Source organism: Columba livia, chromosome 4, assembly GCF_036013475.1.
Source record: "Columba livia isolate bColLiv1 breed racing homer chromosome 4, bColLiv1.pat.W.v2, whole genome shotgun sequence".
Lineage (NCBI taxonomy): Eukaryota > Metazoa > Chordata > Aves > Columbiformes > Columbidae > Columba > Columba livia.
In genome coordinates, this window is record NC_088605.1 from 15,474,302 (window position 1) to 15,501,302 (window position 27,001).

At 42.7% G+C, this 27,001-nt stretch overlaps 1 protein-coding gene and 1 long non-coding RNA gene across 15 annotated transcripts in view; one reads left to right on the forward strand and one right to left on the reverse strand.

The window, feature by feature from the left end:
- Positions 1 to 8,201, reverse strand: part of RAB28 (RAB28, member RAS oncogene family) — a 64,405-nt gene extending 56,204 nt beyond the window's left edge. For 3 of the 14 annotated variants that reach the window (XM_065060556.1, XM_021286149.2, XM_021286148.2), the window contains exons 1-2: positions 7,736 to 8,029; positions 317 to 413 (exon numbers count right to left, since the gene is read on the reverse strand). In XM_065060556.1, coding sequence (XP_064916628.1) covers positions 317 to 413; positions 7,736 to 7,813 — 175 coding nt within the window. In that variant the 5' untranslated portion in view covers positions 7,814 to 8,029. Of the gene's footprint in view, positions 1 to 316; positions 414 to 3,711; positions 3,939 to 7,735 lie in introns of those variants that run through there. The other 11 variants (XM_065060560.1, XM_005501325.3, XM_065060552.1 and 8 more) reach the window with 9 other exon arrangements.
- Positions 8,087 to 13,326, forward strand: LOC110357976 (uncharacterized). The gene is made up of 3 exons (XR_002411997.2): positions 8,087 to 8,214; positions 8,986 to 9,079; positions 13,210 to 13,326. It is a non-coding gene; the product is annotated as an uncharacterized LOC110357976 (long non-coding RNA).
- The last annotated feature ends 13,675 nt before the right edge of the window (positions 13,327 to 27,001 follow it).

The following is a 27,001-nucleotide window of genomic DNA, read 5'->3' on the forward strand; positions in this document are numbered from 1 at the left end:
AAGTTGCCTTTCATTGTTGCATGTTACACTACCCACATGGAAAGTGAGTATACTCAAGTAGAGATAATAAAAATCACTAATATAGATAGCATTCTTTTTATTTAAATTCCATGTTTTTCTTAAAGATATAAGTTGCAAATGCATAACCCTTTGTCACCTGGCAAGAACATACTAACATTTTCTCTGATTAACCTGATTTACTTTGCCATAAAAATCACTGTACTAAGCTTATTTAGTACACATTACTTTGAAAAATCTCCTTCTGCAAGTCTTCTGCTGCCGCCCAACCCTTCAGTGTTAGTTTTTCTTCTCTTACCTGGCAAGATTATCCTTTTCAAGAAGAAGTCCAGTCCCATGGTTTGTTTATACTGCTTTCCAAACGTTTCTTGGGCAAAACGCATAGCTAAGGATGTCTAAAACAGAACAATATCCAATTAAGCTGCAATTTTAAACAGCCAAAAACTCGATGATAAATCACGATATAAAGTTAAGCACTTTTTAAATCAATGCATGCTGACACTGTTCATGGGTTTGGAGTGACAAGCATTACATCCAGTTTCAACATACTAAGAGGAGGTGGCAAAGGCTACTAATGTACGCAAAAAGAAGCAAGGTGCATATTTCCTTTTTATTTCAAAGACACTGTGATAGTCATATCACAAAATATCACACAGATTTGAATGAGGTATCATTACACACTCAAACTGACACAAATCTAAATGAAACTTATCCATACCCGAAGACCTTATTATTTTTTAAAAAGCATTCATTTCCAAAACAAGGGTCCTTCCCTTGTACAGAACACCATGATCCCAGACCAACTTTCTGGGAGGGAACAGAGATCTGCACAGTGCAGAGTCCCACAGGAGCTTCAAGTGTGGCAGATTCCTGCCCCTGTACATCAGAGTTTCGGGATCAGGGATTACACGAAGTCTAAGATAGGAAGAGAACTTTCTTGTACACACAAAAAACTAAACTCACATTAAGAATCACATTTGCAGAATCATTCCTTTAAGCAGAATCTTGGAAACTTATTTCTTTAATTTATACTTTGTGTATTTATGAAAGTAGACCAATACACTGTTGACCTAATAAAGGATCAGCTTTTACTACATACTACTAAAAGTATACACAACCAACCTACACAGAGTAATAAAGCAAGGCATTTATATTCTTTCACTAGAAATTTAAGTTTTCCATGCAAGGAAAAAAAAAAAAAGAGGAAACAAGGCAACAAAGAAACAAAAAAGAAAGAGAAAGATGCTCCACAATCTAAGGTTGAAAATAAAGGAAAGAAGAAAAAAGAAGTGCAACTACAAAGAATACAGAAGTTTGTATCGTTGTATTGTTGAAAAAAATAAATATTGTATTAAAAATGTATATCACATAGATAATATACATCCTACATCAAACCAGTGATGTATGCTCACAAATCTCTTGTTGACATGACATCTGAAAAAATGAAAACAAAGTAACTGCAGAAAGAAAAAAAATAAATATGCATTTACATATATAGGGGGAAAAAAGCCTGACAACCTCACAAAACCCATCACTCTCTGAGAAATCTCAAAATGGACAAGAGGGAATTTTTTTTGCCAGCCTTCCATTCATCAAGACCCCAAGCAATTAGTCATACCAATTGTTATCAGAAATTGCTGTTAGAGCACATTTAGTTAAAAATACAATAGCAAAATAATGCAAATAGTTCTGAAAAATTAAAACAGGCAAGTTATATTAATAGAACAGTTATAACAAAGATCTAAATTACGCTAATAATGACAAAAGTACACAGGAAGAAAAGGTAACTTACTCTTTTTGTTTGCATGAAAACCAGAGCTCCAGCATTAAAGCTCTAGCATAAATAGGCTGTTAATCTATCTGTCAAATTATCTGTGAGCAAATAACACAAGATTTACTGTTTTCTTGTTTTTATATCACATTTATATTCCCATCACTGTCATATAGACAGTAAATGAAATTTTGATATCAGAAGGTATGTCTAGGAAGTAATAAAAAAAATCAAGAAGACTATGGAAACATTTTCATTTACTTCAAACTCAAGCTCTCAGAGGATTACAAATAAATAAATAAATAGGAAAAAAGCAAGTAAACTAGAAATAGCATGATTATGCTTATATAATTATATCACTGTGGAAAGTGTGACAACCACAGAGGATGAATCGTAAGAAGATTCTTCTGCCTACAGCTGTGTGACAGTAATACTAACACCACGCACTAAAGAAAAGTCAGTGCGGATTTAGACTGCAATACTAAAAAAAAAAAAAAAAAGCAGTAGAACTGATTCTTTCAGTCACAATAGCATGTTAAGATTACAAAGACATTATTTTTAATCTGTTATGACCTTAAAGATGTAGATAATAATAAGAACATTGCAGGAATGCACCATACAGTCTTATCCTTGAAATTTTCCTTTTCAGAAAAGTCACTAGTACCCAGAGTACAGAATAAAATATTATCTGACTATATCATAGTATTCTGTGTTCTTCAACGCACTCATTTAGATCCCCATTAAATAAGCAACCACTCCCTTCTAGTTTTAAGGGCTCAGTAAATATTAGCTTTATCACTCTGTGACACTCAATATTCCCTGAGGGGTTCTAGGGGTGTTAGTAAAAATAAACAACATACATTCAATTTACAGCCAACCAATAAGAGCAGCAAGTAATCAACAGCATAGTAAAATTCTCTTAAACAGTTTTCCTCTCCTATGCTCTTGAATGCAAAGGAATTTACAGTAGAAAATCATTGACTAACTCCTTTTTATTTTTTTTTCTAATAAATGTTAGAGCTTAAGGAAGGTGTTGGATTACCAGACTAGAGTCCTCTATTTATTCACAGAACAAGCATTTTTTTCACAAAATACTAAGAGCAACAGTCCAAACTTCTCAACAACGGTAAACAGAGAATTTGTGTAAATGCATATTCAAGTACCTCTACAATGCAAACACTCCCTTCAATCCAAAAATTGTTCTCTGCCATGCTTGCCATAAAAGATTCTGCATGGCAGTTTTGCCTGTAAGGATATGTGGAGTACAATCCACACAAAAAATAATAAAAGTTAAATAACAGTTCACCAGAATAGTAGTTATAAAAATAAATAAGTGATCAGTGACCTTTTTTTTTAAAAAAGATTATGTGCCATTCATAAAATTGCAGCCTTTAAACTAGAGACAGATGATATCAAGAAGGCTCTGGTTCTTCACATCTCTACAAAGACAACCAGGCCACCAACTTTTATAGCAGACTTTCTATTAGACCCAGTTTGGCAGGTTCACACATTTGTCTTAAATACTTAAAAGCAAAAGTTTATATGCTGTTCTGAATACCAATACACTATTGAAGGCTGGCATTACAAAGTCCCTCCTTTCAGACAAAAAAAAATATCTTCAGGTTCTAACATACAGCAATCAAGACAGCACTAAAAATAATACATAAAAATTACAGTATTCTAAGTAAAAAACCCAATGGGATATTTGGGAAGGCATTTTTGGAAAGAAAGATGCAATTAAACCTCACAGGTGAAGCAAGACAACTTCTTGCTTCTGTTTTTCAATGTCAACAACTCACAGTACAAACTGCTGACATGCTGTTCCTAAACACCTGCATATTGAGTAAACAGAAAAAAAGCAAACAATATTTATTAAATAGTAGCAGACAGGTCAAACAGAACAAGCCACTCTGACTACTCACCAGGATAACATGGAAAGTTGTATAAAAAAACCCTCCCAAAGACAATTCTTTGAGTACAATCCTATAGAAGAAAGCTTTCAGAAAGTAATGCCAAAGTCTAGTAGCATAGTTGTAAGAAGAAAAAGTAAAACAAAAATTCAATGAAAGGCAAGCATATATTTCTGAAGCCATGAATTTCCATTCACATATCAACTTTCCCAGGCAATTAGGAATGCACTTTGCAAAAAGCAACACATGCCTGTGCCTTCCCACACTCCCTTCTAGAACACCAATGCCATTCTCCAAGCACAGCAACGTTCATCCCTCAGTCACATCCTATCCCTACTGGCAAGAATTTTAAGACAGACAAAATGAAAATAAATACCAGGCTAAATAACTAAATGTTTTAACTAGCATAAAAACACTTAACTGTCCAACACAGAGAACTTCTCACTGAGAACAGCCTAGCTTTATGGGGGGGAGTATTTTGTGAACAAACAAAGTTCTGTCATCTGAAGCTGATGTCTTTCTACCCCACTTCTATCTACTGATAAAACTTTGTTCACTGAAAAAGATAAAATCACCAAGACTTTTTGACATTAGACATGCATCTACAAAGCTAGGACAGTGTGCACAGGACACTCAATGCAGTTTTCCATTTGCAAGACTAAACAGTGACGACAAAGTTTTTGCTGTCAACGACTAAGTTTTTGAGCCCATGTGCAACAAGATCCAGAATTGGCACAATGCTTAAAAATCTGGTATCCTAAAAAATCCTGAAGTAGGACACCACTCTGTCTTCCAGCTTATGTAAATTCTCACACCAGGTTGAGCATTCGCTCTTTCATTTTCATAATCTGTTGTTAAGAGCATAAGGAAATGGTAGGATGTTTCTGCTATTGTACTTTAGTCCCAGTTGCAATGGATGGCAGAAACAAAGACCCTCAGCTGCTTTGTTCCTCCCGCACACATATTTTTCAGGACCATCCCGTGAATAGCTCCGAGATTTGCTTCCAAAGGCCCAAAATGGTTTTCAATGGTAGCAAACCAGAGTGGTTCTAGCTTAAATCAGCATCATTATAAACTTCAATATTAAACCAACCTGTTTACAACAAGAGTAGAAATATTTGGATCGTAATGCCATTTATTTCAATCCATACTAGCACTGCTTATTTTAATGGAAAATCATTTTGGCTGAGGAAGAGTAGGTTGATTTTAAAAAAAGAGATGCATAAGGCTGTTGTGTGTATATATGTTCCATCCTGTAATCCAAATCAAAGAGCCAACTGCTACTAATAATTGTTCTTTATTTTTACCTGATGCTGTCTCCGCTTCCAATTTCTCTTCAGATTATTTTCCTAGTTTGTCTAGTTAATTAAAATCATCCTCTATTATTATCTTCTTACTAACCAATCTTGCCTTCCTCAACTTTTCTTTTTGACAATTTACTATTTCTTTACCATCTCTACTTTATCCTAATACTTTTTCAGATTCTACTCTGTCTATCTCACTCTTCTCAGTCCTTCGTCCCTCTCCACTCTACTATCCTTAGAGCTTGTTCCACCACTGCTTATTCCTGCCCATAAAATTCTAAGTATCCAAATATTCATTCAGCCACCACAAAACAAATTAATAGAAGCACAACATCCCCCCCTTGCCTCATGGATAGAGCAATTCCTAGCTAGTGGAAACACAAACATTACCCTGAGCATGAACTGACACTGATTTGTTTTTAAACTGCTACCAACCCATGCACAGAACCTGAATCACATTGCTTCTAAACAAGGGGCGAGGAAAAAGAAATTAAGTTTTCACCTTCAGCCAGCTGACTCACAAAGACACGAATTTTTTTCCTCTGGAGAACCAAAGACCAGACAGCCCCAGATGGCCAAGGGGGAGGGATTTTTATTTTTTTTTGGCCGGAGGGAAGCAATGAAGTCAAATATGAACATCTCACATTAAACATGAGACGCAATATTTCAAAGATATATTCCATTATTTTCTATACTCCTCCTGGCCAATAATCCCAGCAACGGAGGAAGAGAAAAACCAACGTCTTGTACAGTAAATGAGAGGGTAAGTATACATATGTGTAAAGACCAGCTGTGGACCAGATGTGAGAGTCAGGCTATTTAGAGTTGAAAACATATCGACATGCATGTTTCAACAAGTAAGCAGAAAGAGTAGCCAACAGAGGAGAGGAACCTCAACAATTTAGTCTTCTGAGTCGCTTGAAACAGCGCTAGGTACATTTTATCCTTCCATTCCATGACCCAGTCGCTACTTTATTTTTACAAGATCTTACAATAAATCTATTATTGCAAGTGTTTGCTGTTAGGCCATAGGATAGCTGGAAGAAGCCTCTATTACAGCATCATCTAGGGGGGACAGGAGGAAAAGCAGCCCACCATAGCATAGCTGCTGCTGATGAAAAATAAAGTGCACTTGAAGCACAGGATTCCTAGAGCCAGCAGGAGATTCAGCAAGTGGCAGGTCCTGTGTGAGAGGTAGGAACCAGCCGGAATATGCATCAAAACTCAAGAACGCTTGAAAATCCATGATTGGCGAGAGGTCTTGCCACAAGGTGCTGAACAGCAGTAGAGAAAGAATTCCTCAGTTTGAATGGAAAACTCCTGGGGAACACTATCAGTGAAACAGCACTTCAGCTGTCAATCCTGTGCATTCATTATGCTTCTCAACACATAGTGGCTTGGAATTGCCCATCTACTGACTCAGATGAAAACAATACTACTTCAGGCTGGGTTTAGAATCGCTGGAGACAAACAATATTTTGTTTCTTCATAGAGCTCTGCATAATTAAGTTAGCAAAACTACGCATGCACTTTAACTAAGAGCTTATTTCTACTAATGGCAGGTGGTTCATTTAAACCACTTCTAAGAATACTTCTAGGGTTCATCAGAACTGTGAGACAAGCAGACTCCTGCCTCCTTGTGTTTTCAAGTTAATGACAGAGGAAAAACTGTGTTCTTCATATATACAATAAAACTTTAATGTGTATCTCACAGGCTACATATTGCAATAGATGTGTTCACACATGTAAGCAAAGATCAGTGGTTATTTCCATGGGTAAGAAAGCACCCTTTCTTTTGCCTAACTTGGTCTCTGCTTGTCAAAATTATTCTTTCAAAATGACAAATATAACTTGTTTATAAACAAACTGCTTATATATAGTACTTAATTATGTTCATTATAGATAGAAAAAAAAAATAAACTTAGAAATCACAAACAAAAACTAAACTGACCCAGAAGAGGGTCTTCCTTCCAACCTCTGAAACAGTAACTCAAACAGATGCAAACTGTTCTATCCTCCTCAGGAGGCTATTAGCCCTGCAGCCGAAATGAAGAGAGCCTGGAGACTCAGCTGAGCACCCTTCCCTGCTCGCGGTTTCGGCGGGAACCGCGTTTTCCCGTGCCCGTGCCCGACCCCGACCCCAGCCCGCCCCGGGCACCGCCAGCAGCTCCAGCCGAGCGATCGCCGGTCACCAGCCCGCGGTCCGCAGCGCCCGGGGATCGCTGGGAAACGCCGCACCGGGCAGCTCCATAGTAATTAGGTTATTAGCCGCTCCTTTTGTTATGGCTCAAGAAAATTGGATTAAATCCGTGTAGGTCGGTCTGCTGACCAACGCTCTTCGGGTGCTACGAGGGGACGGAAGCCCCGGTGGAGGGTTTCGGTGCCGAGCACGGAGCGGATACGGGCGGCCCCGGAGCGAAGCGCCCGGCTCTGCCTGCCTGGGAGCGGCGGGGGCCCGCCCGGCTCTCCGCCACGGCCCCGCCGCACACACGCGGGGCAGAGCACGCAGAGAGATGTGCACGGCCGGGGTGATGAGGGAGCGGTCAGCCAGCGGCACGCCGCCGAGTATCGCGACAACGGCAGCACAGCAAACCGGCAGCCGTCACGGGCTGCTCCCCCCTCAGCAGGAGGGCCGGAGGGCGCACTGAGAGGGAAGGCCGGGAAGGGGACTCGGGGCACCGCGGCAGCGGAGAGGAGCGGAGCGGAGCGCTGCCGGCGGGGCCGGCACTGACCTTGCCAGTGGTGCCGTCCCCCAGCACCACTAGCTTGAGCTGGCGGTCCGGACCCTCCTCCTCCTCCGAGTCCGACATGATCTCTACGCCCCCGGCGGGGAAGGAGAAGAGGCGGAGGGCAGCCGGGAGGGACGGGATGCAGGAGCAAGGAGGGGAAGGGAGAAAAAGGCGAGCGCCACGCTCACTAAGCCGGCAGCGGTGTAGAGGCCGGAGCCGCCATCTTCCCTCAGCGCGCCTGCCGTCGCTATGGCCCGCACGGGACGAAACCAACGAGAGAACGGAGGGAAGGGGGAGAGGATAGCTCGTGGGCGGCAGCTACAGCAACAAGACCAACAGCCCCTGCGGGCGCAAACGGGAGCACCTGCGACGCCCTCACTTTTGTCTCCCCCTCCCTCCCCCGGCGGCGGCGCCGCGAATGGTTCAGCCCATCTCTCCGCTACGCGCAGCGGTGGTTTAGCCCCGGAGTGACGCCCCGTGCGGTAACTAAGGAACGGGGAGGTCAGAGGTGGCGGGGCGGGCGGGGATACCAGGGGCGCTCCGCCATCCTGAGTGCCCGGCTGCGCGGTGCGGGGCTCTGCTGCCTGCACGGCGGTGGCCGCCCCTCTGAGCCCCGCGGGGGCCTCCCGGGAAGGGCAGTTCCGGCGGGACAGTTAGAGGCTTACAGCAGGAGAATAAAACCCGGTTCGTTCCCGGAGACATCTCCGAGAGCAGAAACCGGCCGCCTGCGGTGCCTCCCTGCAGACGCGATCCGCCCCAGCCGAGGGGCTGCGTTTTCATTCTGCCCACATCCGCCTCCGTGGCCGAGCCCCTTTCGTGGCTGGGCTTCTCCACAGCAACAAGGCGTGTTAATGTTTTTAAAGAAATGAGCTAGCACAGAAAGCAAACCTGGCAGCAGCGCACCGAGCCCAGCCTGGTTTCCCCACATTGCAGCTCGGCTGCTGTTGGCAGCTCTTTGCGCACCCTTCTCCTAAACCCTCTGGGCAGGGTCACTGCACTTTCTTACATAATCTACTCAGAACTTTGCTGTCCGTATAGGCAGGCAGTAAGAAAACTTGTCATCATAGCTCTAGCTGCGTTTTAAACCATTATTTTATTGTGTGCGATGACCACAGAGAACAGTTTATAACCTCCCTCTTCTGCAGCAGCCTTTCACATATTCGAAAACTGCCAACCCGTTTCCAGTCTGTCTTATTTTCTGTAGACTAAACAACTCCTCTTCGCTCAGTCTTTCACTGGTTTGTCTTTTCTAGACTTCTGATTATTCTTGATGCTTTCCTTTGGCCCCTCTCCACTTTCTTGCAGTGTTGTGCCAAAAACTGGATACAGCACCGTGGCTGAGACCTTGTGAGTACTGCGTACAGTGGAAGTTTTGCTTCATGTGTCTTACATATGAGACTCCTGTTTATATATCCCAGTATGATGTTTGCTTTCTTCACGGTATGACACTGCTGACTCACACTGTGTCTGATTTGCTAAAAAACGTCTGAATCTCCTGTTATCAGAATTCCATACGCTTTGAGGTTTTATTCCTATTTAACTGTAGTGCTTTCTGCTTGTCCTCATTGAATTTCATCCTATTTTTCAGGCTACTTGCACAGTTTGTCAAAATAAATTAATCTGGTCCTCCAAAATGTGTGCTATCCCTTCCAACTCAGTTTTATCTGCAACTTTAAGAATCATATTATTTATTCCAAAGTCATTAATAGAGATATCAAATAGTGCCAGACCTCTGCAAGCCCCTATTTGCCATATCCTTCCAGTATGACAAGTGATAACAAGTGATAACAAGTGATAACAAGTGATTCTTTGGGTATAGTTTACTCAACAATTTGAAGAAGAGAGACAGCTAAAACTGTTTAAGATATAGATGTACTTTAATGGATTCAGTATCAGGCTATGAATTTTTATAAGAACTTTGTGTAATGGCTGAATAGAAATCATTCCTGTTTCAGTCTCTTCAAGATTTTATTTTTAAAATTAATATGTCAGAAATTTCTGATATTACAAGTACACTGTTTTACTCAATCCTCAGCAGGATCAAGAAGATTCCTTATTACTCATGTACTCAAGTGTTTGCAGAATTGAGGCGAAATGCTTTCCCAATGACATTTGGGGAAAAAAAAAAAAAAAAAAAACTACAAAAGAAAGCAGAAAATACCTTAATTTCTGATAGAAAACCAGACACACATCTTAGTCACTTTCTTCATACTTCAAAACAAATTAAACTTGTTACTCATCAACTACTTTCCATTTCAAATCTTCTTTTAGCCCAATTATACTGCAAGTTCTCTTAACTAGGAACTTCAGCAAGATCAGCATCAGGGCTCAGCTGAACGGCATTTCTTGAAGGGAATAGCAACAGGGACAAGCATTGAATTTTACTTTGATTTCCAGCGTAGCGAATGGTTGTACAATTGGTATTTGACATTTAAAAGCTCCTTATATCAGGGCAGATAGGTGATTGATAAACCACTGTTGATGGAACTATTCATATTCCTGCCAATTCTGCCTCAGTCACCTTAAGAAAGAACATAAAAGATTAATTCAAAGCTTCCCATTGCTTTTGGGATGAAGCAGAGTTCTATTCAACCCCAAAGATGAGAATTAGGGAGGCTTCAGGCTGCATGTGCAAAAGCAGAATGATCAGAGAGGAAGGTGCTCCAGGTGTCTAGGCCATATGTAGTCTCATTTGAAATATGACAAAGAAATGTGTGTGTTATAGTACACATGCGCAAACTTAATTTTCTTCGTAGATTATATTTATTTTTCCTCCAAAAATCACCTGATCTTTTTAAAAGTTAGTGTCATCATCTAAATGAGTGAACAATACGGAAAGAACTGTCTCATCTTTAATACAGCATTCATGGGCTTAAAGTTGTCTTGAGGCTGTGTATGATCTATTTAAATAAGCATTTATATATTAAGGCATAATTTTGGAAATACAAAGAATACTTGGTATGGATAAACACACGTTTGCTGTTGACCACCAAGAAAGATGAATGGAAAGTACTCCAGGAGACAGCATAGGAATGTAATTGGACAACTCAGCCCCAAAGAGCCTCCTTGCAGTTCAAGTGTATGGATGACAGGGAGGTACTAAAATCCTTTTTTGCGCTATAAATAGTCAGTGTACAAGATTAAAGCTGTCTGGTGGAGTTGATGTTTTAGTTCACAATAAAACTACAAAAGACTGTTATTTACTATATTTCACTTTATACTACCATAATGAAACAAACAGTCAGTCGACAAATCTTGATACATCGTATTTGTTGACGTTCAGCAAGTAAATTAGCGGTGTGATGCAGTTATTTTATGTGGAGTGGTGTGGATTGTTGGTACCAGCACATCCCCTCTAGAGAGGTTTTCAAATTGAAGTATTTTTGTTATGCAATCTTAACTAATTTGTTATTTGCTAAATATGAACAAGGATTTATAGATGAACTGCTTGATACTTTACGGGTGAAGAAAATATGTCAGGCATATTGAAAAGCACTCAAATTAACAAACAGAATATACTCCAGTCAATTTTTTTTTCATTGATGGCAGCATGCAAATAATATGAAACTCCTGCATTTTTAGAATATGAGGAAGAGAATTCTTGAGTAGTGCCTTTGAATAGAGCTTTCACTGCAAAATGCCTGGGTCACCCAATGACACAGGAAATAATAATTGTTTGTTGGACAATCAGTCAGTATTTTTATATTTGCTCTTTTGTTTTTCATTATACTTTCTATATACTTTATATTATTTCTTTATGAATAAATAAAGAAATTATCTAGTAATCCGCTGGTAATTGAGAATATTGTCAATGATAAGTAAGATGACAATGGTTTCAAAATTTCCATATTTCATTTACGCTCCAAATAAGAAAGTAATTGTATCTCCATTCTCTGACAGGTTTGACCTATTACTTGGCCTCAGCATTTTCTACTGAATTAGTTCAACTTCTTAATATGTGAAAAACCAAATGGTATAGACAGCTTCCTATCTCGATACTTCAGAAAAAGGGAGAGAAGAGCTATATATCTTCATTTTGATTCCCTAAACTGATAGTTCTTGGTCATTGGAGACTTGGGTGTTTGAAAACACTTTGCAGGAGTCCATGGAAGGTTGCTGAGAAGGGCAAACCCAGAAGGCTTAGATTTAGCCTACACAGATTTTCACTTCAGGTTGAGGACTTCTTAGAGTCTGTAAGGCTGATTGTTGCTGCTGCGATATGCCACTACTAAATCTTACACCTTTACTAACTGGGCAGTGAGCTTAATAAATGTTTTCATTTGGTTGGTTCTTCATCTTCAGATTATCACTGAAGTTGTTCCAATTCAGTTTTAGCTGAAAAGCTGGAGTATTCAAAGGCTTGGCAGCTCTCCCCAATGGGATTGCTACAACTGCTGAATGAGTTGTGGGGGGGACAAAGGTAACGGAGAGTGATAGGAAGGTCCAGAGAGGTTTAGGAGAGGAGACAGGCAGTGGTGGAGGAGTCAGAGGTTTCATGTAGGTAGGGAAGGGGGACTGGAAGGGTTTGAGTGAGCATTGTGGGAAAGATCTATGGGAATTTCTCCAGGGTGAGAGACAAATGTGGGAATCTCTTATTATTCATTCTCCGCAGTCAGCCCCTCCTGTGGAACATCTTCCTCCTCCATGGGAGACAGAGCAGCTCACTCCTCATCAGGGTCAAAAGGAGCTTTCCTTCCTGTCACCTGCTTATTTCTATACCTCTCGTGGATGCCACCAGTTCCCTCCCTCCCATCTTCCCCTACACCTTCCTAGTCACATTTTTCAGTGCAAGCTATTGCTTTCCGTTCTGCTCCTGTTTTGAGCTGGCAATCAGAAATACTCCCTTTTTTTCCACACCATTTTGTTCCAATTTAATTGGAAAACAATTGTTGCTAATCAGTTTCAGTTTGAAGAATAAATAGCAGAGTTCCAGTTTTGGTTCCTTTGTCCCTTTGTTCTGAAGTTAACCTGACTGTGGCATACACAGTCTAATATATTTGCAAATGTAAATTGTACAAATGCAACCTAGATCTTTGTGAATGTGTGAAGTTTTTAGAATATAGTCTGAGGTTGCATTTCCTACATGCAAATATCTTCAAAAGAGCCAGAAATCACTATCTACATAGGAAATAGCTCTGTGTTTCTCCCAAGCTCTGAGAAGAGGTGTGAACCAAACTGAATGGGTGGAATTCTGGGCTGAGGGAAAAACGAATAGCATGTGTGAAAGCCTGCGACCTTTTTGCCATCTTGGTCAGGAATGCAGGGTCGTTAGCTAGCAAGTCATCTGTGCTGTCCTCTTCAGTGCTTGATGGAAACAACACATTTCTCAAAGTGATCGACAGAAGCTGTGTCCTCTGTTACCAGTACAAGCCATTGTTTTCACTTTTGTTTTTCTGTTTCTTCCTGTGCTTATGCAAACACAGCCATTTCCTTTTGTGTTTTATTCTTATCAATTTTTCTGTTTCTGGTCTCTGTAGCTGGGATCCATAGACACTCCTCTTCTCCAAGGTGGAAATTGCCATTACATCTGTTTGAATGAAGAAAGTTTCCTTCTTGAAAAGTGAAATTGTTGCAAAAAAAAAAAAAAAGTGGAATGTGCATTTAATAAAAAAATATTTGTGTTATTGTGTTGATTGTGCCACTCAGCTAAGAAGCTGAGAAAACAGCTGTTACTTTTAATTGGACTAGAGATTTGCAAATAAAAACCAAACGGTTTCTTCTTCATCAATATAATCTCTAATGTCTTTACCAGATAGTCTTTTTTTCTGCACTGCTTGATTACTGTGCCTTGAGTCAGACTCAGTGATTAATGCAGCTGACTAGACTGACAACTGAGTGGAAATGTTAAATAATCACTTGTTTTTATACACATTAAAAACAGTTATTACTCAAGTTGGAAATCCTTGCTTTTGGAGGGGCATTCTTCCATCTTGCTTCCTGCTAACCTAAGGTCATTTAAGGAATAACCACTTTAAGTGCTGTTGATTACAGTGATGTAAACGTCTTTGGCCCGGGCACTGCAGTGAACAAGACTTTCCACACAGGAATATGGTTAAACTGAAGGCCACAGCTTTTATGAACTACATTGCCTAATAAAATAGGGAAGAACCGCTAGCCAGCTTTTCCCCACAAACTACCCAGTAAAACAGGACCAGTGAGGTTCACCAAGCACGAGATTATGGAGGCCAAGCTAAATGTTTAAGAGACGGCTAACCGCATCCTCCCTCCTGCAAAAGTGACCAAGGCATGTGGTCCCAAACAACATCTCTGCTTCTACACTCTCTGTGACAGGCAGAGAAGTGTGAAGTAAGTAGTAGCTTTTTAATTTCTGCAAGGTGCTATATTTTCCTTGCATTGTGGAAAGGGAAATCGCTAACTGACACCTGAGTAATATTTAAGACATGAACAGTAATTCTGGCCACAGCTAACATGAAAAACCCACATTGGAAACTTGCTCTCCAGTTGTGTGAATGCACAAACAAATTCTCTGGTCTTTCCACTAGCTGAATTTACTAGTAAAGCCACGCCACATTTGCAGTGTGGTGGACACTTTTCCTCACTGTTGAAGGAAAGCACACTAGCCAACTCAGAGTAGAAGATCCAGCAACAGACGGGCTAAGTAACAACAGTTAGAGAAAGAGGTCAAAAAGATCTTCAGAACAATAATTAATTTGTAGAAGAAGCAACTGGAATTCGCACAAAGTACATCTGACTTCTACTGAGAGGGTCGTGCAAATTTGAAATTTCCCACCTGAACACAGAGGATCACTGGGAACTCCTGTTCCTTGTCTCAAAACTGCAATGCTTGTTAGAATAATGTAGAAAGCTCTCTTTCTCACAATGTTGACTTGTTACCAGTCTAAAAGCCCTCACTGCTCTTGCTGGAAGCTTGTTCTAGAGCCATGGTCTTACTCCATGGGGTAGGTTGACCCCACCTGTCAGATAAGCACCCACCCAGTCATTTGCTCACTTTCCCTCAGCAGGATGAAGGAGAGAATCAGAAGGGCAAAAATAAGAAATGAAGGTTGAGATAACAGTTTAATAAGTGAAACAAAACTATGCATACAAGCAAAGCAAAAAAGGGAATTCACTCACTACTTCCCATCAGCAGGTAAATGTTTAGATCCTTCCTGGAAGGCAGACCCTCAGCATATGTAATGGTTACTTGGGAAGACAAATGCCATAACCTCAAATGTCCCCCTTTTCCTTCTTTCCTCCAGCTTTTATTACTGAGCACTGCAATTGCATTTGCTTTTTTCATAAATAAAACACATTTAGAATAGATCTATCTCATTCTACTCTTAAACTGTTAACTACAATGTCTTCTCCCGAAGATTTAGTTACTGGTTTCCAAGTGTATGACCTTGCACTTTATATGGTTGAATCTTATCCCACAGATACAGATGTATCCTGTTCTTTTGGCCCTCTATCCTGAGCCTCCTCTATAGCTTCCCAGCATAATCTTACCAGTTAATCTGCTCAATCCTGCATTTTGTGGGCAACTTACTAAGAAATCAATTACACAAGATTTCACCTGAAGCTTATATTTACGTAGCCCATCCCTTGCAACCTGATACTTCTTTCGGTAATAGCCATCATCATCTTCTCCTTAGCTAGTTCTCTCATCTTCACTTTATGCACTGATTTCCATCTTTTTAACTTAATGAGTAGCTACTCTCTCTTTATCCGTGTCCACATAGGTGACATCTACCACATCTTCATTGTCTTTCAGCAAAGAAAACTGTCACATTAATCTGACACTTGAAATAAACCTATGCTGCAATGTATGCTATTTTCCACTTGCCTGGAGGTCCTTATTAATTATTCTTTTTCACACTGAACTTTATGCCAGGAGAAATCCCTTGGATGTACATCAGTAAATGTCTTTATATAATCTACCAGTCTGAGAAGATATTATCTACTTGTGAACAATACACAAGAAGACAAACTCAGTTTTCTGAATAAATTACTAATTTCAGATGATTTTTAACATACGCATGATAATGAAAATACCCCTTCATCATTTTTATGATCAGCCTCTCCAACAATAATCGCTGGCTATTGATCTCCATCCAAGGAACTGCATGTACATCAGTTGAACAAATCTTGGTATAGGAAACCCACTGCAATCCTCTTTCCACCAACTCTAACTGACCTGTTTATAGTCATATATGGTGTCAGCCTCAAAGGCAAGATTAGAACTCAGTGTTTCCTACCTTGACCTCTCCAAATATACGCTTATGTCCAGCACTAAACTGCAGATGTTAGTAATGACTGTTATACCTAAACATGCAGTTCTGTGTTCACTGCAGTGCATACCAACCATGCTTTCAGTGTGTTCAAACTTAATTAGTTCCCTAGACTGCTAGGCTTTATTTTACTAGTCTCTATATAACATAGAAAAATATTCTGGTTTGTGATCCACTTGGAAAAATTTGAATCCCTGTTCCAGGAGTTTTGTTCCAGAAAGAGATGTCCCTATGCTTCAGATTATTTTGGCTGTGTATCTGCATAGCTCTTCAAGAAGCTGTACTGTATGGGGAAAACCATTACCAGTCCAAACACAGAAGAACTCCAATGTGAAGAGACAAGAGCTTACTCCACTCCTTCACTGCTCAACCTCCTTGTCTATAAGTACCTTTGCAGCTGGAAGGCACTGATGATCCACGACAGTTATCTGTCAAATTGAATTAAATTGTCTCATTGTTTCTTGCTTCTCCCCTGCAACCGTGGCAAGTTCCTGTTTCTTTCTTTATGCCTAGGTTGCAATTCTTAATTTTTAAGGAACAAATGTGACCTATTTGCTATACCTGTATACATCATCTTGTGAACTGAGATCTTTATGCCTAACTAGAGATTTTAGCTGCTGTGAATATCCAAGCAATACAGTCAGTTGTACATCTCAGTCTGGAATTACTGAGCTGGATGCCTGGATTTCCTCTCAAACCTTCATGAGAGAGGTAGGTTTGCACTGACTGCAGATACCCAAACCTGATTTTCTTGAGTAGGCCACAATTCGAGTCCAAAATTAATTTGAAATGTCTGTAAAGTGTCATATAGTAGCCTCCTACACAGGTATGTAGTGCCATAGTGATTACATAAGATATAGGGCAAGAGAAAGAGGATGAAGCCTTGCGTTACGTCCACAAACCATCCAACTGTGCCGTTTCACTGCAACATGTCAGCGAATGAAGGCAAAGATGATTGAAGCGCTAACTATCCCAGTGTACTTTGCCAGAAAATTATCCCTATTTGAATAACTAAATGTAACATGTCCTAATCAACTTTGAAATGTCTATTCTGCCTGACAGGCATTCATGTCACTACCCAGTGTGGCGGAGGGCTCTGATTCACGTTCAGAGAGCAAACAGCTGCCGCGGTTTGGGATGTTATGATCCCCACCCTCTCCTCATTTGCTACCACACCTATGCCTATGGTTGCCCTCACAGCACAAGACTTGGCAGAAATGACCATGCACCCACACCACAGCCTCGTGCCTTTGTGTGAACTCATCTTCATCAGTGACTTAAGCCGTGACATCAGCAGTGAGGCTGGACACAAACCACTGCTGCCACTTCAGCTGCTGTGACATCGAGGAAAGCTGATGTCCTGACTGAGCCACTGGGCATCACAGTCCAGTCCAGCAGCTGGTTTGTCGTACCTCTAATAAACATCCCCTCTGGGATATTAACACAGTAAAGCTCACAGATCAGTGGTAATGTGTCTCCACTGGAATGACAAAGGGCTAGAATTTCAGATACTGCCCATCTTTTTATTGAACACAATAACTAAAATCAGAACTACCTGCCAGTAATCCATGAGTAAGACCAGCAACATTACATATATTGGTAACTGATTTTCAAAAGCCTTTTTTGTACTGATTTTCTTCTGGTGTGGTATCAAAAGTCATGACTCACCCAAAATGCTTTTGTTCAACACTGGGCTATGTGTTTCCTCCTAGGATATTTTACATTTTGAGGGCAGTTCATCTACCACTGCCAAAACTATAGGAGTTCTTGACAGAGCTCGAGTAGCTTTATGGCATGATTATGTCAGATCTGTGTTTAGCCAAACTATAGAGATATATTAACAGCCAGATGAGCATAGAAAATAGCAAGGAAGAGATAGGAAAAGCACACGAGGAAAAATTAAATTGTGACAGCATTTACATTAAGGTTTTGAGAATGTGCAAGAGTTACTAATGAGAGATTAGGTGTAATCTCTCTAATGAGAGATTATTACATTTTCAATGTCTTGAAATATCCTTTTATCACCTAACAGTGAATAAGATTCTGATGGGCTTACTTTGTTTTACTTTACTCAGGCAAAATTATTGCTGGTTAATAACAGCCTAAAATTCATGTTCAGTTTGGTAATATATTAAATGAATGAAGAGTTTTCACAGCTTATTATATAGATCTGATGAAATACCATGAAAAAATACACATTGAGAGTGCTATAAGAACTGAGACTCAGACTTACAGTTTGATGCGCTGACTCTTTAATCTTTCTTACCATGCAACACAATTTGAAATGTTTGGAGTGTTTTGCTATGGTTACTTGTAAAGTACTTTTTTTTTTATTAACATTTGATATATCGAGTTGATAGTATTCCATTAAATGGACAAACGCATGCTCATACACAGCCACACACACTGACATATGTATCTGTGACTGCTGGAGCACATCATGTGAAGTGACTGGATTTCAGATCCCCACTGGCAAACACGAATCTGTTGGATGCTGTGCAATTCTGTCACTTCACTTTGATTCTTCAGTGGTAGCTCAATCTTCTAAAAAAAAAAAAAGCTGTCATAAATGTCTGAGCTGTTTGGCCAAGTTCCTGCAATCCTTTGTCTACACAAAATTGCTTTCTCCTCAAGCTCTGTTAGTCCATTAAAATGTTAACAGGGATCTACACTGATCTCATTTTGTCATGCAAGAAATTTAAAAAAAAAAATTCCCTGCTAGATTTTAGATTTAACTGATAGGTGTTGGTATGTTTTTATTTGTCCTCTCAAGTGCAAACCAAGGGTCTTTGTGCCAGACTCTTGCCATGCACATGCAAAGAAAATTTTTGGAAGTCTAAGGAGAAAATCTGGCTGGTCTGAAGGGTAATATCACTGTTAACCCTATTTTATTTTCTGCCTAGTGAGAAGGAAGAGAAAAAGCTTTATACAATATAGACTGTAAACATGACAGTTGAGCCTATCAGTGACAGGAGACATGCATACCTGGATCCTGACAAGGATATTTTGTGAGCAAAGGCAATAATGAGAATTTGAAAGGCACATACTTCAGATTGTTAAATGTTTTAGAGCTGTGCTCACACAAGTTGTGATTTAAAAGGCTCAAGGCTTCAGTCTGAGCCACTAAAATTCAAAATGACAGAAACTTACAAAATTTTATTGCTCTGCATTTAATAAAATTCACATTTACAAGCTGGCAGTTTGAAATACTGAATAACTCATAGTTTAGAACACCAAACACCAGTTGAAATGTGCTTGAAGTCCATTACTTCCAACTTAAAAATCTTTTTCAGATACTCGGAATACATCAGTCCACACACTTCTGTTATCTCTTAATTCAGCCTTGGATCAAAAAATCTATTTACTTTGCAGGAGAAGACCATGTATCTTCTTGTCTTAAAACAAAAATAAGTAAAGACATAATTGAAAGCTCCCTTTCTGCTTGTTTATCATGTTAATACGAGATCATGAAGGCCGATGTACCATATACTGCTTGGTTGCTCCAGCTGTCTAGATTATTTTGTTAATTTACGGACTCAGTTAGTTGTGTAGACTCTTAAATCCACAGCATTAGTGGGTGGTTAATGAAGAAACATAGAGTAGGAAACTCTTTTAATGCCTGTTTTATACATATCTTGGGTGATATTTTTAGGAGAAAAAGGATCAAAGATTGTAACTTTAAGAAACTCTCAAGACAGGAATAAATGTACGTGGTTTTAAGGCACCCCTAAAAATTATGAGATGGCTAATATCCCCATGATTCTGTGGTCTGTTCTAAAACAAAAATATTAAGCCAAATGTTTGGCTCTGTATAATAAAAACAGATTATCTAATGGTTTCCAGTGGGAAATATGAGAAAGACCATTCATAAAGACTCTGTAATAGTTATGAATTATAAAGACTTCCTCATTTTCAGTATAAACCGAGACCCCAATAGAAACTGTTAGATATTTATTCACATGTCCTCAAAGGGACTGCACATGGACATTTTTAATTAACATTACTTGCAACACCTTACTAAGTTGTTCATTATTCATTTGACATGTTTTGAAGTCCTGACCAGAAAGTTTTCATCACTTACTCTAATTACACCATTCTTATATGACTTTAATACTTTTAAAAGGGTACAGTGATTTTCAATCTATACTTATTTTAATTAAAAAAGAAAACTGTGTTTAAGTAATCTAGGTCATAACATACCAAAAGAAAAAATCAGGAAACATTAAATAAACTTTGGGTCATTCCCTTTAACGTGGCACGAGGCCTTCTCTGTGATGAAAAGAAATAGATAATTTTAAAATAATACATGATTTGACAGCCCTTCTGCATATTCAGAGGTGTCTCTGTTGTCCCCATTTTATCCGTCCCTTTCCAGGTCCCCAAAATGTTTATATCTGTAGTAGCAGGTATAAAATGGTTATATCACCCTCAGTTCCCCTCCATCTGTCCTCACTGTGCCAGTCAGTTGAAATTATTAAGCTAGGATGAAACTTTCTTGTCTTGCCTCATTTGATTTTTTTTTTCCCATAGTTTTTCTCTTTCCTGCAGCTTTACCTATTGAAACCACTCACCAAAACTGCATGGTGAGTCTGTAGATATCCATTTGTGGTTACAGTAGTAGTAGCAAAGGCAGAAGATATGCAGAAAACTATTGACATGATTTTCATGTTTGTGTCTGAAAAGAATAAACAGACTCTGCTAGTTTCTTCCTGGAGCATAGTAAACATGACTAGAAGAAAAGTGCCACTGGAGAGACCTGAGAGATCAGCAAAGCCTGAGCTTAACCGTGAGAGACACAGAAATATCTGGTCCTTTGAGAAGATCTGACAGGCTCAGTTATGCTTAAGCTATGCTATTTCGCTAGAAGCTAAAATGTTAAAATGTAGTGTCTTAAATAAAACGGGCACTTGGCATCTCCCTTTGAGACCATGTGTTAAACTGTCTGCAGACCCAGCTACGCTTTTTTCTTTGCAAATTACACCTTTTCATTGAAACTTGGTGACAAAGACTCTGTTTTTGTAAATAATAGCTGAAGCTCTGGGACACAAGATGGCAGTGTCAGACACCACGTCCCGAGCCAGCGGGGGACTACAGGCTGGTTCAGCTGCATCGCCTGGGACGGAGGACCTAAGCACTGAGGACTTCGTACTTTCCTTGCTATCCCTGTGGAAATCTTGCTAGGAAGCTAAGAGACCTTTGTGTTCCCAGGATACCTAGAAAATACACTGCAGAAGCACAAAAAGACAGTACTTTCTGTGGAACAGGTCTTGCTTTCTTGCAGATCTCTGAGATCTCCAGGTTTAAGATGGTATGTTAAGACATAAAATAGTATGCATCTTGCAAAGTTCTCAATGAAAACAGACCTTCTGTCGCCGGAACATTGGTTTGGGTTTTGTGGGGTTTGCTTTGGTTTGGTGGGTTGTTTTTTCTTTTTTCTTTTTCTTTTTTCTTTTTTTTTTTTTAGGCGGGGGGTGGAGGCGCGTGTGGTTGGGGTGGTTTTGGGGGTTGTTCGCTGTTATTTTGTTGGTTGGTATGATTGTATGCTTGGGGTTTTTGTTTTGTGTTGTGATTTTGTTTGTTTTTTCCCTGTGGTTATCCCAACAGAGAACAGAGAACAAAAGCGATTTTTTTTAAACTTTTTTTTTCTCCAAATTCAAATATAACATGTCTCTGTAGCTGGCTAGAACGACATGTATAGTAAGAGCCTACTCTCTGTCAAAGACATACAGGGAAAATTATTGATCAGTTCTGAAATGTCATGGGTTTGTCTTGTTCCTTGTTTTAGGAAGCTCACTACAATCGATTAGGGTGAGCATGTGAAGGTTAGAGTGGAGAAGGTGCGCGACTGTGATCTAAAGCATGGCAAAAGCCACATATCAAACTTGGTAGAAATCTGGAGTCCAGACACCTGGCAGAGTCTCGGTGGTAAAATTAGAGTTTAAAGACCCGTTAATCGCACCAGTATGTCTAAACCCCGTGAGATCATGAACAATTGTTCTGCTGACTTTGGGGGCTTCTTACTGAGGTGTCCTTGATGACTTTCCTAGCACTACAGAGCTCTCCTGAACCTTAGTCCTGCTCCCACTGAGGGACATGAGTCTATTCCTTTGCATGCTGCAGTTCTGGACCCACCAACTTCCCAGGTGCAACCAAGCGAAATATTCACTGAGTGTCATTACTTGAGCACGGACACTCAAGTCGAGCACTTGATCCTTATGTGTCTCTTTCAACCTGAGAGATTCCACCATTCTATGATTTCTCCTGTTGACCTGAAAATGGGCAGATCCCTTGAGGGCGAAGAGAGGAAGGATGAGAAGATATTTTGAAGACGCAGGTGGTGCGGATGGGAGAGCTCAGTGGTACCCGGGGCCCTGCAGAAATAAGGGCCGCTGGGATAAAGCACCCAGCGAGGGGCGACAGCAAAGACACGGGGCTGGAGTCCCGCATGCGAGGGGGAGAGGGGCTACAGGGGAGGGACCCGGCTCCCAAACTGCCCGTTCGCCCTGTGCCGCCTTTCCCTGCGGTGTGTTTGGGTCTGCCTGAGAACCGAGGCGTTTCGGACCAGCCTTCCTTTCCCAAGCGAGAAGCCCTCACTTCTGGCAGTCAGTCGATATTAAATCACTCGTAGTGCCCTAATTTTTAACATGTAGTGGGCTGGTGGTTTTTTCCGTCGTCTTTACCTCGACATCGAGGGCTGCGGAAGTATTTTGTTAGAGGAAACTGCAATCACACCTCAGACATGCCGTGGAACTTTAACTAGAAATAAATCTCGTCAAAATACCTCGCCTGGAACTGAGAAACCTCAGTCAGTCAAATCCTCTAGTCCTTATTTTAAAGCATATTGATGGATAAATCTTCCCAGTTTCTCCGTTAGGAAGACTGTGAGAACCACATTTCCTCCCCGCAAGCTGTCAAAGGGACTTTATCCCTCTCGCAGAGGAGCGGGGCCGGGACGACGCGGCGGTCAAGCCAAATTCAGCACTTTCCTACCGATGACAGTTCCCGCTCACCGCCCCGAGCCGAGGTCCAGCGGAGGATGCTGGCCCGGCAGCTCCCCCCGGAGCTTCACCCTGGAGGGCACGGCGGTCCCCTCGCCCTGCAGCCGCTCCGGCAGCCACGCTGCCCTTTGCGGGTGCCCAGAAAGAAACAGCGGAAAAACAATTTTTTGAAAGGGTATTGAAAAGGAGCTGTCGAGTTCGGATGGGCTTTAGGCTTTGAAGCTGAAGGGAAGCGATGTCCAAGGCAGCGGGGAAGGGCTGTGTGCAGCTTGAGTTCACGGGAGAGCTGGTAGAGGGGCTCAGGGAAAACAACCAGGGGATGAGGGCACAGGGAAGCCCCGGGTGATGCCGCGGCATGCTCGGGCGCATGGCGCTCACACCGGTGGTCGCCACCCTTCGAACAGATCTGCCCATCCCAGTGGAAACACGCGTGTCTTTGCGCGACCCTGTCTGTGCTTGTCAGTCGCTCTAACTAGGCCTTTACCTCCGTCGGTGAGCATTGCAGTGCGGGGGAGAGCATCACAACGCCAGGGTCTGACCTCGTTTGCTCCCTCTCTGCCCTTCCTTGCAGCTGTGACTGGGATATCCACAGTCAGTTATTCCTGCCGAAGGAGATTCTTCGTGTGACACTTCAAATGATAGCGCTGCCGATCTATAGAAACGTGGTGTTTCTCTCTTTGCAGCACTCGGCAGGGACGTTGTGCTGTGCTGCTTGTGTCCTGTCACTTGCGGCGCGTTTCCGTCGGCGGGGGTTAAAACCAAACGCCACGGCTGCATTATTTTATTAAAAAAAAAAAAAAAATCACCCAGGGTTAATCATCGCCCGGTTGCTTTTGGCAAAATGTGTCTCGGCGCGGAGGGGCCGGGGGTACCGGGCAGCGTCTGCCAGCGCAGCGAGAGGTGTCCCCCGGCCGGGGCGGGCCCGGGCTAGTGGAGCCGGCGCGCAGGCAGTGGAGGCGCGGAGCTGCCCGTTCTGCTTCCACCGGGTTCATCGCATCCCACAGAGAGACCTTCCATCGGGTGCATCGGATTTCCAAGGGGACCGTGGAGGTGGATGCCCCAGGAAAGCTGATGGATGTGATGGAAAGCACTTCTCGCCCTTTCTGCTGCTGAGCCTCCCCGCCACCCTTTTCTGTCTCTCCCATATGGGATCATTCAAGGCCATATGTCCCCACGTCGAGCAGCATCAGGGCTTTTCTCCTGCACTGAGAGCCGATCTCCCTTGGCGCTGCACAAATAAGCGCACGGGCTCTCCTGGCCACGATGGGGCAGCGGAAAGGGAACAGCCCGCAGAGACGCCCCTGACTCCCGGCTCCCGCTTTTCCTCCCAGCCTGGACTTTCTCCGAATTGTACAGCTGCTGCGAGGCCGAGCCCAGCTGGGTTACCCCAGGAGGGCGACGGGGCGATGAGCGACCGGGCCGGCTTGTTCGGCGCGGGACTCAATTCTCTCCTTGCCGGGTTGCCCCACGCACACCCACGGCCACTGAGTTGCCGTTCGGGGGCTTGCGAGAGCAAACGGCCGAGCTCCAGCGGCCTGGGGAAGGGTTGGGGGTGCTGGGGGTGGGGGGTGGGGGTTGAGGACATCCCAGGTGCCTCTCTCAGATGAGAGGGGCTTGCTGCAAATGTCATCAGGGCCTCGCAGCCGAGCCCGGCGCGTTTCAGCCACATATGGTGGGTGGATTTAGGTGTCAAAAGCCGGCGAATTAGAAATGGTAATTGTCCGTCATTATGGGTGAAACGCGATCTATCACAACAACTGGAACATGTCTGGGCGCTAGCAAAAATAATTTGAATGATTAGCGATCATTATGGATGTCAAGCCACGTCCATTAAGTTGTATGAAGAAATTATCCTTGACGTGCGAAATCAAACTGCAAATACACAGGCCTGGCATTGAGGACACCCTCCCTGCTGGGCCGCGGGAGGCCGAGAGCAGCTCGGCGGGGCGCTGGCAGGGACCGAGAGAGGGGCCGGGGCCACCGCGCTGCCGGGGCCGCCGGACGCTCCCGCCCCGCTCCCCGCAATACGGGAGAGGGTTCTGCCCCGAGGCTGCGTGGCTCTGCTCAGTGTGCGGGGAGAGGCGCTCCGTCGTTCAGAAAAGGTTTTGCAGGTAGAGTGATGCGAGGGGCAGGGAGACAGGCAGGAATGCGGCCGCGATGAGCGGTTGTCCCGAGCAGCAAGCAGGCATCTCCCGGAGGAGAGAAATGATGGGATTCGGACGCTGCTAGAACGGTTTCTGAAAGATGTCCTCTGCAAGGGACACGTCTACATCTCCCGTAGTGACACCAGTCCTTGGCAGGAGGGGCTCTTGAGGGAGGGCAGCGCGCCCTGGCCCCGCCGCGGTCTCCAGCCCGCAGCCGGCGCCGCCAGCCCCGCTCATCCCCGCCGCGCCTGCCCGGCGAAAGGGCTTTGCCACAGCTCTGAAAACGAGACTCTTCCTGAGGCGAGATTGGTTTACAAGCATTTTCCACGTTGCAAAGTTTGCATATATTTTTTTCTAAGATAAAATGTCGTTTTTTCCTTTAAAATTTCACCCTTTACGGCGAGGGCTTGCGATACATTTTTTTTTTTCTGCATCCTCTCCCTTCGTTTCTAATCGTTCTTCTTCAGCGAAATCATTTGTTCGCAAAAACGAAGCGGTTATTTCAGTATCGTTTGGAAATATTTTTGGCAAAACTATGCCATTGTTATGCCTCGGGTCAGAGACTGACATGGACATTTAAGTACAACTTCCCAGGGTCCACGAATACATGCTGCAGACCACACTTTTAAAAGCAACACGTCAAAGCTTTTGCGTCAAAGCGAGGAAAACCGTCCGTTTCTTCCAGGAATTTAATATTCTTTTTTATTCTACAAATTTGTCAAATTTTAGACAAATTAGAAGAACCTGCAGAACCACTTGACAAAATGAGAGCCTGCACCCCTGCAGAGGGGTGTTCATAACCAGTGAATTGGCGCATACATTCTGTTCTTGCGATACTCGGAGAATGTAATATGTCCGTAGAAGTTCCCCGTTTCAGATACTTTTTTGTTAACTAAATAAAGAATTCCGCATATCGTCCTTTATCTGTTTTTAATTAGCCAAGTACAAATTATTTGTTTTCTGTGTTCATTTAGAAGTACTGTGCCATCGTGCAAAGCAGACAGCGACGTCGGCACTTCGGTAAATCCACTCACGACAACCCTCCCGGAGGAAAACGGCCCCAGGTCTCCTCGTCTGTCCCACTCGGGTTGCGCCCCCGCCCTGACACCTCCCGCACCACCCCCGGACACCCCGCGGCCGCCATCCGGTACCACATGCGAGTGCTAAACGGCAAAGCCCAGACACGACCTGTCCTTCGTTTTCGCTGTCCCGAGCAGAAAAGCCCGGCACAAACCTCGCCACCAAGCCCCAGAGCTACTGGCAGCCAGCAGAACTGCTCCCTTCCCTCTCCTCCCACCGTACCCAACTTTATTCGTATAGTTTGCAAATCGGTATTATTCCCGTACAAGCCAAAAATAATATTAGTTTTCTCCACGCGTATTTCATCCCTAATTATCATTCAAGTCCTTTGCGACACGAAGGATTTCCCCGGCCGGTTTTAGCGCAAAGCAACGCATCAGCATGGACGAAGTATTTTACCCCCACCGGGGAGAAAAGTAGCGGGGGTCTTGCCGTCGGGGGAGCGATCAGCGATGCCGAGCAAAGTCCTCAAACCTCGAGTGGAGAAAGGGGGGATCGGGATCTGAAGCAACGGTCAGGGGAGGTAGAATCTTTCTGAGCCATCACCGCTTGCAGGATTTGCTTTTCACACGGAGAAATTTAGGAAAGAAAGCGGTAACCCGTGCCCACCCCTGGCAGGCGGCTCCTGCCCCGTGGGCGCTCGCCCTGATATCGGTTCGGCGGCCAACCCCCTCCCCGCCACCCCGCTCCCTTGCCCCCGCACTCTGATGCCACGCAGCCCCAGGAAGCTGAAAATCAGAACCTTCTTTGCCTTTCCACACGCTTTATAGTTTTATGGCCATTCTTGCTCGGTGTGGA